This window comes from Pieris napi, chromosome 23 (assembly GCF_905475465.1).
Source record: "Pieris napi chromosome 23, ilPieNapi1.2, whole genome shotgun sequence".
Taxonomy (NCBI): Eukaryota; Metazoa; Arthropoda; class Insecta; order Lepidoptera; family Pieridae; genus Pieris; species Pieris napi.
The window spans coordinates 5386442-5398586 of NC_062256.1; the positions used below are offsets into that span (position 1 = coordinate 5386442).

At 31.2% G+C, this 12145-nt stretch overlaps 1 protein-coding gene across 3 annotated transcripts in view; it reads right to left on the bottom strand.

The window, feature by feature from the left end:
- LOC125061232 (gamma-tubulin complex component 2-like) overlaps positions 1-6948 on the bottom strand; it is a 38771-nt gene extending 31823 nt beyond the window's left edge. For 2 of the 3 annotated variants that reach the window (XM_047666552.1, XM_047666551.1), the window contains exons 1-9: positions 6768-6948; positions 6526-6693; positions 6252-6396; positions 5837-6023; positions 4959-5254; positions 3921-4049; positions 3149-3322; positions 2082-2259; positions 672-960 (exon numbers count right to left, since the gene is read on the bottom strand). In XM_047666552.1, coding sequence (XP_047522508.1) covers positions 672-960; positions 2082-2259; positions 3149-3322; positions 3921-4049; positions 4959-5254; positions 5837-6023; positions 6252-6396; positions 6526-6693; positions 6768-6805 — 1604 coding nt within the window. In that variant the 5' untranslated portion in view covers positions 6806-6948. The remainder of the gene's footprint in view (positions 1-671; positions 961-2081; positions 2260-3148; positions 3323-3920; positions 4050-4958; positions 5255-5836; positions 6024-6251; positions 6397-6525; positions 6694-6767) is intronic. The other variant, XM_047666553.1, reaches the window with a different exon arrangement.
- Positions 6949-12145: the final 5197 nt, after the last annotated feature.

Consider the following 12145-nt stretch of genomic DNA (forward strand, 5'->3'; position numbering starts at 1 on the left):
ATGCCTAGCGAACCCCGAGGGCCCATATTAAGGGCATGTGAAGGGCTGAGGTGTTTTTAGTGGGTGGGGTCTCGCTACCCCTCTGAATAGCAGAGGGTTTTGAGTGTAGACCCAGCCCCACAGTCCCCGCGTCAAGCTCGACATCCTTGATGCGGGTCTGCGTAAGCGCATTTTCACCTCGTAAAAAAAAAAAAAAAAAAAAAAAAAGGTCAGCTAGTTATAATATATATATAATAGATAGGTGACGATGGTGCGTTTAGTAACTGAGACCTTCAGGCACTGTAATCTAAGAATAATGGTACATGTGTTAATACAATTAACAATAGCAAAAATACGGCTATTTATGACCTCACGTGTCTTTTTTAGAAATTTCGGCACCTCAAAAGTTTAGTTTTGTAAGCTGATTATAAAAACAATTACGCTTAAGTATGTTGTTGATGTCTAAATATGAAAATATTTCTTCGTAATAGAGAATGTTATAAAGTATATGATGATGATAAGTAGATGATGAATTAATATATGGGTTTTGTGTAAATTCAAACAAATTCATCATTTTTACGTTATAGAGCGTTTTTCGTTATAACGAACGGCGTTATAAAGAGTTTACACTGAAACTCAATTTCGAATGCAAGAACTTTTGTGCCTACCCACATTATAGATTTAATACATACCGCAAACAGAGTCCAAGCAACGACTCCAGCTTCGAAGGTATAATATCGTCTATCTTCTTCGACAACTCTTGCTCTGTTGCATCCATGAACTGGACAATAAAGTCTCCTTGGCTCATCAAAAAGTAATTTTTCACAGATTTCAATCTCCCCATGAGGTCGTATTCCTTTAGAAGTAGTTCCAATAAGGATTTGCTCGCGTACGAATACGCCCGTTGTATGATCGCCCCGTAGTTTTGTTCACGCAGAGAGTATTTTATCTCTTCTGTATTCGTTTTTGTTATTGACTTTCCTGTTTGAATAATGCTAATTTATATAATGCTACATATGTCTTTTTTTTTTTTTGTATCTCACACACTGTTTTGTTGTGTTTTTTTAATAACACTTTAATGTTAATATTCTACGGTTTCGATATTTGTAAATATGTGAGGAACATGTATACTAACTTTTTTAGTATAGTAGTTTATTCTAAGAGTACATTGTCTTCACATATAATTATTTAACAAATGTAACAAAATATTGTAAACCTATTTTAAAAGAGTAAGTGTGGAGTTTCTTGCCCATTCTTCTCCACACGAAACTACCTTTTGGAAGGGGCAACTAGAATCATCTTTATATATTTTTTTTGACGTTCAAAAGTGCCATTTTAGATGGTCTAATTGAAATAAACGATTTGACTTTGACTTTGAATAATATATATATATATATATATATATATATATATACTAGCAGACCGGCCAAGCGTTGCTGTGGCTAAGGTTTTTGTTATATTACATAGTAGTAAACTATTCAAGGGAAACGGTAGGAGAATACCAGTCATGGGGACCATGCTTTTTTGGTGGTAATGCCATTAAATTGTAGCTTATGTGAAACGTTGGAACTTTCAACACAGCGTCATCTGTTAGAATTGTGACTATCAAATAATAAACAAATATTTTGCAATAAAATAATATTGCGGGTATAAATTGAGATGTAAGCTATCCTATCTTTTATATCATCTGAATTGTGTTTACTTTATCAGAATAAATAAAGCCAATTTCGACTATGTATTTGCGAGTTGTTCCCACGAGAATGTAAGTGCGTGCTCCTATTTCACCATGCCTCCTGCTGATAGAGGACAAGTCTTTGTTTTTAATTTTATTATTATTAATTACTTAAAATGTCATGTGGAACAATAATGGTTGCAGCTCCTTACAAACGTTGTGTAAAATAAACAGCGATTAAAAAGAGTGGCGGAGAGTTCATTGCCAGTTCTTCTCTTCCGTTCTACGCCTTTGATTTGAGAACGGGCACTAATGTAAAGTTAGAAGCATTTCATATACATTTTTTTTGACGATCATAAGTGTACATTGTGTTACCTATATAAATGATTTTTGAATTTGAATTTTTCAGTATGGAAACACCTGATCTTACCGCATTGGCTGATAACATTCAGGTATTTTCCAGTCCGTAGAATAATATCAGTAAACTTGTCAAGAAACTTTGGAACTCTGTCTCTCTGACTGCTATATCTCTTCTCCCAATAGTCAGCCGAGTAGTCCAAAGGTAACTCTTCTTTATTTATCAATTCGTTGTCTTCAATCATGAATTCCTGAAAAAATTTATTAATAGTAAATATAATACTATTAAAAATAATTATTATACAATTACCTCCACGTGATGATTCTAAATTTTAATTGTAACTTTAACAATTTCATTTAAATCGGTCCAGCCCTTTAGTCAGTGGAAATATATATATAAATATACTAGCTGACCTGTATGTTGTTGTATGTATTTTTGTATGCTGTATCATAAAAATATAAAAACAAAACATTTTATCTAAAAATTTAAAAAAAATGTTTGGGGTGGATACCCCTTATCACTTAGGGGTTTGAAAAATAGATAGTAGCTGATTCTCAGACTTACTAAATATGCATAAAAAAATGTGCGTGTACTAGTGTACACACGTTAGAAGTGAAACTTCTTTATGACCTTATTTTTCGAAAAATTATCTATATGCAACTAACTTTACAGAAATTGGTTAAATAAAGTTAAATTAGATAATGTTTCCCAAAAGGCTTTTAATATCACAGACTTGAATACAAATAATACAATTATTTCATTTTACCTTATTACCACTAAGATTATTACAAAATTTCATAAATTGTAATATAATTTTTAGTATCATTGTTATAGTTATTATAAATTTTTGTTATTAATGGTTTAGAATCTCTTCGAATCAACCGTGGTAGGGACGAGAAAAAGACGCGCGTAACGGTCAAATGTGACGCGTAACCGAAACATGTGACGCGTAACCGAAAAATGTTACACTAAATTTTTTTCCAACCCCGATAAAGAAGTTTCACTTCAAAAATTTCATAAGAATCAGCCGAGCCGTTTCGGAGGAGTATGGGAACATGTTCGTGACACGAGAATTTTATATATTAGATATACATTTTAGTATCTATTATAAGCTGCTGAATGATTCTAAAAATACTTACATGGAAGGGGTCGTTAACACTGCCCTTATGTATCCATCTATCCAATATGTCGAGGTAAGGGCGGCAAGCGCGTTCTGTAAGGAAAAGAGCTATTTCTTGCGCACGCGCATCACCCATTAATGTACTCGTCTTCTCATGAAGTACTGTCAATACTGCACCACCGCGGAGTTCGCTCTAAAACAATTGTTTTTAAGCCAAACAATAACAATACAGCTTAAAATCTGTAAATGACTAATATTTCTCAGTTAACCTACAGACCTATTTTCATAAGACCTTGTGGCAGTGTGAGTGCCCATGGGCGGAGATATCACTTAACATAAGATGAGCTTCTTGCCCGTTTGCCTCATTAAAAAAAACCGAAGCATCGATAGTTGATAAAATTAACTAAAACAAATATTTTGACCACTATGATTATCATATTGTGTACGTATTTCTATTTCTTAAACGTATACATAATATCAAATATTGGTAGATATTATATTTGATATATTTATTAATTTGATTCATTCAAACTTCGTTGCATACAAAAATATAATACAGTTGACGTAATTAAATGAAAAGGAGTATAACTGGCGGCCTTAACGCTTTCGAGCGATCTCTTCCAGGCAACAAATGTGAGAAAAAAAATTAGATAGGGCAAGCGCATTTGAACAAAACAAAGCAATCAAAACATATGTCAAAAGTGAACAGAACAATATTAAAAAAATATATATATTATGGTGAGGTGAATCAATCAAAGGTTGCAGTAATAAAGAATGATTAGGTAACATACCTTGCCAATGTTGGTCACAATAGATGCTAGAACTTGCATGGTATGCATGGTCGGTAACACAAAATACCATAACTTTTGCAGGGTCAAACCACCAGTCATGTGCTCTGTTTCTAGTTGTGCTATCATAGTCTGAAATATCGAAAAACATATTTTAGCAAGTTTAATATGTAACGATTAAATCTATATCTATATATATAAAAATGAAACCCGTTTTCCGTTGTCACGACATGAAATGAAAACGGCTTGACCGATTTGTCTGATTTTTTTAAATAATATTCCTTGAAGTACGAGGATGGTTCTTACGGAGAGAAAAATTCAAAAAATTGAGTGAAAAAGTCTAAAAACAACACTTTTCTATATTCCCATACAAAATATTCGTAATAATATTTAAAGGCAATTTGAACTTTTATACCATATCATAAAGTTCAAGTGTTAGTGGAGGGGTTCCGGGTTGACATAATGTATTTGTTGTATTATCAACGTTATTTTTTTTAACTAGCTAGACCGGTGTCCCGAATAGCAGCAGTTAGGCGGTACGTTGTTCGACAGGCCAGCTAGTTAATTATATTAATAATTATAAAATCATTTTAATATGGTATACTTTAACTAATTTTAATTCAGTAATAGTGTAATGTTACAGCCTTCATCAGTAAAGTGACTACACAGCAGTCATTTATTAGATTAGATTAGCATGTAACACTAGCACATAAACTGTTCACCTTTATATTTTATTACTATTGAGTCACCAAGATAATAGTAATAATAATCAGTGGCGCCTTTTTTTACGACTAAAACAACAAATTATCGTGCCATTATGCAATTTGCAAGTTACTGTCACACCTGTAAGAGGTAACTATGACATTTCTGAATTGAGAAGGCAACACACATAATATGTAGTTTATATGTGTGTTGCCTTCTCAATTCAGACATGTCTTGCCAATGCACATTGGCTGATTAGGCGATAATGGGTAATTAAATATCTATTACATATACAAGTTAATCCAATCCGTTTCAAGAAATGTGATAATAATTACTCACATAATAATCCTTTAATAGAATCTCTATAGCAGCAACCAGTGCATGGAGGACCTGCCCAGACCACATATCACAGTTCTCAATAAATCTTCTCACAATTGAGTAATTTGATGCAACTGGTAACATCTGCTGAACTATTTGCTTCAACGCATCGTCCAAATCATCAGATATTATAAATTGTCTTGGTTCATACATCTCTTTCACTGGTTTATGGACTATGTAATTTCCAGGAACACCAGTAAATACATAAAGAAGTTCATCAATTATGATGTTTTCTTGAGAGAGGACTGGTATACCAGCTGAAAATAAATGTAAATATGTCATGTGTGGTTCTTTATGTACAAATAATTTTGAAAAAATCTGTAAATTAAAATCAATACTTAACACTAAAAAATATTTATTTATATTAAAACTTAATGTCATAATGTTTTACTTATATAAACAACAAAAAAGCAAAAAACCACAAACCCAACTAAAATACTTTGAAAACAAGCATACAGACTGAGATGGGAGAAACCGTTAGTGTAGTGTGTGATTCCTCGTATCTCAAAACAAAACATTGCTCACCGAGACAATACAATAACAGATTTATGATAATTTTTTGGATCAATTTTGTGATATTCACTAACCAATTTTGGTAATTTAAAACCAGTATAATCTTAATTGAGGTATCTTTATAAACTTAAAGAACAGACTACTTTTCTTGTTGACTGAGTTCCTGGAATAAACTAGTCTAGTACAATTTAAAGAAAGGTACTCATCAGTCTAATCATCACAGTGTAAACACAATTTGATAGAAATAAACAAAAAAGGGCTTTGAAATGATGCAATTAAACTGATTTATTTTTGATTGAGATTTAAAATGTATATTAATTTCTTACCCAATGAGGCTACAATAGGTAAAGGCTCTTTTGGAAAGTCCCAGGACATAAAAGGATGTTCTTTTTGCCAATTAGGCAAGTCTAAACTATTATACCAATTTGGCATAAGCTTAACCTCTTTTTCTTCAAATGACTTCATGACAAGCTTTTTACTTTCATCAACAGCTTTGAGGAGTTTATCCTTTATCTGAAAGTTAGATTTGTACATGAATAACAACTTTAAATGCACAGTACAGTACTTGCTTAAGCAGTGAAGTTTAATATTTTGCGGGAACTGGCATGTGTTAGTCCCAAAACTCAACAATTGTTGTCAGGGATGGAAGGCTAGCACATACAGCAAATGATAAAAGAAACAAATATTACAATGTTGAAGTGAGATTATTATGAATTATTATATCACAAAATGTGCAATTACCTGGGGTAAATCATCTTTGGTAATTTGATGTTTATTGTCTCCAATTGCTGGTTTAGGAGCAACTTTTGGTTTAGATGTTTTAAATTTTTTGTCATCACACAGTAATTTGTAACATATTACTATTATGTTTGACAAATTTTCAACACTGAAAGTTATTGAAAAATGTATATTAATATAGTTAGAAAACTTTTATCTGGCTTTTATTCAAGTTTTGTGAAATAAAATATATTTTATATAATAAACTGGAAAGCTCAAGCAATAAAAGTTTACTGACTTGCGGTTTCTAAGCTCTTCATATTTTTTTAAAAATACTTTCGAGTTGGAAGCTTTTAATGCCAGCCTTTGTGCATATTCATTTGCTTGTTTGTTTGAAATAGCATTGATGCCGTAATTTGGATCATTTAGTAAATAGTTTGATACTGTATCTACTTCTAAATTACACCTGAAATATAGGAGGAAATAATTTATTTATAAATACAATAGTACGTTGTAATCAAAATGCATTGAAATGCATACCCTAAAGAGTCTAATATCTCTTTTATTGTACTTTGCATTTTATCACCACAAACTAATCAAATTTTGTTCATCTATGTCCGTATTTTCAAGTTTATTATTGTGCTTTTTCGGTAAAACGTAAGTCAAGTCCAAGTTTTTCAAATTTAAAACGCTTTGACTACAGACTATTGACTTATTGAGTGACATTTATATTATTATGATTTATGACATAAAATACAGCGATATGTAATGTGACAGCGCAAACTGACAATTAAAATAGATTATAGATTAGGCTGAAACCCGAAAACTAAAGTTTAGAAAACTTAAAATAAGAAACCGCACTAACATAACAATTAAAGAATTATATTGGTATTTGATCCTTAACGCCATTCTAATGCGTAAAAAGAAGATAAAAATATATTTTGTGTTGTGTCGTTTTATAATGTAGATAGGTTGGCAGCAGCTACATTGTCTAAATAAAGTTTACACTTTAACAAACGTATACAAACTATAATTAATTCGATTTTATTGAAAAGGCAGGCATTATTAGCATCAAACATTAGTGTAATAGGGATTCATTTTTATATATAAATTACGTGTCACGTTGTTTGTCCGCTATGGGATCCTAAACTACCGAACCGATATCAATCAAATTTGCACACCGTGTGCAGTTTGATCTAATTTAAAAGATTGGATAGCTTACATCTCAATTTATACCCGCAATATTATTTTATTGAAAAATATTTGTTTATTATTTGATACAATTCTAACAGATGGCGCTGTGTTAAAAGCACCAACGTTTTGCATATTAAGCTACAATTTTATGGCAAAACCACCAAAAAAGCATGGTGGTCCCCAAGACTGGTGTTCTCCTACCGATTCCCTTGAATAGTTTGCTACTTTGTAGTATAACAAAAACCTTAGCCACAGCAACGCTTGGCCGGAATGCTAGGTATTACAAAAAAAATGAATCCCTATTTCCCTAGGTCACAACATAGGCGTGAACGGCTGGACCGATTTCGCTAATTATTTTTTTGTTGTGATTGTTACTGTCAGGAGAAGGTTCTTATGAAAGAAAAAATTTGAAAATTTCGCGGAAAATTTGAAAATTAAATAATACTCAACCACTATACAATTCAAACTTTTTTGATGTAACCTTATGGCGTTTGAGATAACAGTGACAGAAGACACTGTATGAGCTAATATGTAGGTATAAAATATATAGATATATATAATTATAATTCTGCTGAACGTGTGTATGTCACTGAACTCCTCTTAAACGGTTGAACCGATTTGAATAATTTTTTTTTGTATGCGACGACCAGTCATGAAAGGAGTGATTGTCAACAAGCTGTCTCATCTACCCATACACATGTAATTTAACATTTAGAGCCAAATATCTATTCGCTTGCGGCTTGACACACCAAAATTTCGTTCAATTAATCTAACCAATATTTACAAACATTAGTTAGATTAACAACTTTTTTTGGTCACAATAAAATGACAAGGTGATTGACTAAACTGTTTTCTTGATTGATTGGTTTATCGTAGCTTTAATGGAAAGATTCAGAATCAAGATTTAGCACGAACCAAGACTCCAAAAGATTTTTGACGTACGGGCGCCAGATCGTATGGAATCTTATCATGATTCTTTTCTAAGATCTTCTTTTAGATTCTTGAAGCTCTGGAAGCTACTATTGCGTATAGCATTTTGCGTCTTGGGATATTAAGTTGTACTTAAGTAATTTATTGTCACAGAAGGATATTCAGTGTGGTCGAAATATCAGCCCGATTACAATATCCTGTCTATGGCACTTATTTGCTGCAAATCATTTGACACCTCGATCATTATCATCACCATCTAGATCGGGATCCAGGGATGGCGGAGCTATGCTTGAACATTAAAAAATACACGTCGAATTGATAACCTCTCCTTTTTTGAACTTTAATCAGAATCAATTACTTTTTTATTAAGTTTGGTATTTTATTTAAACGTGATACCAAAATAGGGTAAACCAAATAAGTAAAGACTGTTTAGAAATAATCAGGCGTTTAGTAACTGTTCAACACAATTTTAACCAGCCTTAAAACTCCTCTCATTGTCTCATATTAAACGAGTTTTAATATATTTCTTTAATTTGAACGGCTTTTATTGCTATGATAATATATATCACTTATTTGCACATACAATAATCATTGAGAAACATAGAATATGTGGACTTTAAAGAAACTTTTTTATTACTATTACCTATTGGTTATGGTTATATTCTTTCATCGTACTTTTTACGTACCACCTTCGATAATAGGTACATATATTACTGTATTACTATAATAGTACTACCTAGTATTTTAAACTAAGCTTTTGAAACCAAATTACATTTTCCTAAACTTCTACAAGTTCTACATTTACCATAAATTTAGATTTAACCTACTAATACGGACTTCTAGCGTGATAGTGTTATTGAATTACCCGACGAAATCATAGATTCCACGTTTTGTTAAGCAATTGTCGTTGCTATATCAAAAATATCAGGTGAATATCTAAATTAATATTACAAGAATATTACTTTACAGTTCCGCAACAAACTTTTGATGTAATCGTGAATATTAAACGGCGCCAAAGCCAAGAAAGACTATGAAGATTTTTATGTACAGAGAGAAATTTTTGATGGAATCTCCTTATTAATTAATAAATTCATTATTGAATAATATTTAGTTTTTACTTTATTGTATAAATTGTCATTGGATTATATTATGTTTAAATAAATTATCATATAATAATCTCTTTACATAGGTGTTAGCTCTTAATATTTAATTAATTAAATTCTAAACATGTTTTATGAAATTAACAACTAATTTTTTATTTTCTTTTTATAGATACAGTTAAATAAAATTTTAACAATATGAGTGGTATCATTATTTACTTTCTCAAAATTATATACTATTAAAAGTAATTAATTATTACCGAACATTCTTATCATTTCTCATTTTGTATACATACCTACATTCATAACGAAAAGAGCACATAAAATCTTTAAAAAAAAGTGTTCAAAGCGGTTTCTCACACTAACTTAAATCAGCGAACAACAATCAATAGATTTTTTGCTTATGTAATCTTTGGCGGCGATGCTTTGACAAGAGCTTAAAATTCGGCGTCCGTTTGTAAAAGCAATAATAGGAATCGGGTTCTGTAATCTGTTGTGATTATTTGATAGGAAAATAGATTTTGCACTTGTGTGAATTATATTAGATTGACAGAACAAATGAATACGATATGTGTCGGTAAACAATAAACGCATGTTACGGAACTCATGTCAAGCTTCTGTCAATATCACAACAGAAAGCGCCGATATTTTTTAGCGATCTCCAATTACATTAAATCTATTGATGCTTTTTTGAAGTTCAAAGCTGTGTTACGTTTTCACAAACGAAATAAAATTATTATCAATAGTGTCGAAAGGAATTACATATATACATTTAGTCTTTCCTGATTTTGGCTAGCATTATTCCACAGAAGTCTTACTAAAGGACACTTAAATATATAGTTGGAAGATCCTTCGTTGGACTTTCGGCAAAATTAAAACAATGGTCACATTTGAACCATCTCTTAAAAAACAATATAACATGTGAGTGTTTTATTGTTTTGTTCTACAAAACATGAAAGTACGTAATTTTCTATATATCAATCTGTTCACTAGTAAATAAAGGTGATACAAATATTTTAAATATGAATTTATGCATTAGAATGTTCGTCAATCAGTGCAGAATGGCTAGATTATGATTGAAATGACAAATGAAATAAGGCATAGCACATACAATAAATTTGTCCGGAACAACGAACGGGTACCGTAGGATAGATTTATTTAAAACTAGCCGTTTCGCGCCCGCTTTGCTGGACGAATTAAAATAAATTTTATGTTTCATTATTTTATTTGTTTTCATATTTTTATTATTCTTCTTTTTAACTTCCCGCTAAGAAAATTGAAATATTTCGTAAATCGAGTTTTTGACAGATGTTGACGTTTTCACGTTCTAGGAAGTCCGTATGCATAAATTTTCATAAAAGTAAAACAGAAATAAAAAAATGAAGGAACGTTGGAATTAAAAAAAAATAGCCATAAACCATCTAGGAAAAAATTCGCATCGAATGGTTGTAGTTTCATGTCGATACGATCAGTGGTTTAAGCGTGAAAGAGCCTCAAACGAAGACCATTTTCTTTTTATATATATATAGATATAGTTCTTGTGCGGAAAGAGAACTGCCGTGGGATTTGAGGTCGCAGCAGAGTTAAATAACCCTTTTTGTTAACACTATTACGTCTTTATAATTCGCCCGTAATCATCTAGTTAGTTTACCGTGAAAAAAAAAACGAAGCATTTTAGTAAATAAGCATTATTTTACTGTAACCGTTGCGGCTCCAGGTCTAGAAATATAACTAGTAAACGACATATGTATATGAGAATTCAGCAAACACAATATATATATATATATATATATATATATATATATATATATATATATAAATACCAAAATTAAAATACAAGTATTGATCTGGTAAAGTATAGCGTGTGCCTAGTAAGAGTGTTAACCAACAGTAGAAAGCCTCCAGTTCAAAGCTCGGTGGGACAATAAAGTTTTTTGTACTCAATTAACTTTAACGGCATATTATGCCTAAAAAAATAGAAAAATCTAGATACTAATACGAACTATCAACTAAAAAAACACCATATTATTTTGGACGTAATCTAATATATTTTTAAACAAACAGAAAAGGCGCCCTTTACAAACACCTGTGTTAAGCGAATGAATAACGACCTCCTTTGAAATCAGTTTCTGTGAAGTTTTTGGTTCACGGTATCATTCTTTTGCATAAGATTTATGAGTTTTATATGGCAGGTCTATAAATGCCGCACTTTTATTGGCAGCGAGACATTTACTGATTAAAGTGGGTGGATATGCGGAAGAAACGGGCTTCCTAGAATAAAAATGCGTTATTGCTTTTATAATCTGTTGTGAAGAGTTTTTATTTAATGCTGCTAGTTAATACTAATTGAGAACTGTCTAGCTTAGTGTTATTAATGTCAATTCAAGTCAAATACAGTATTTATTTAATTCATTAAAGGAATAAATTTACATTATCACTTTAATTTAAAAGTTTAAACTACTATTAAGAACTTTATATCATCCTATTTTTAATTTAGCGTCTTTTTGATGACGGCGTGACGATTTGTCATAATGTTTTTTTATTTAATTTTTTAACAGTCAACATTTAAATAGCTTTACCATAGCTCTCATCGGAATCTAAAGACTGATATAATATGCTTCCTTTTATTATTTATGTCAGGTAATTTCGTAACTTTATTGAACAGTGCTATTAACAATTTAATAGATAATTACA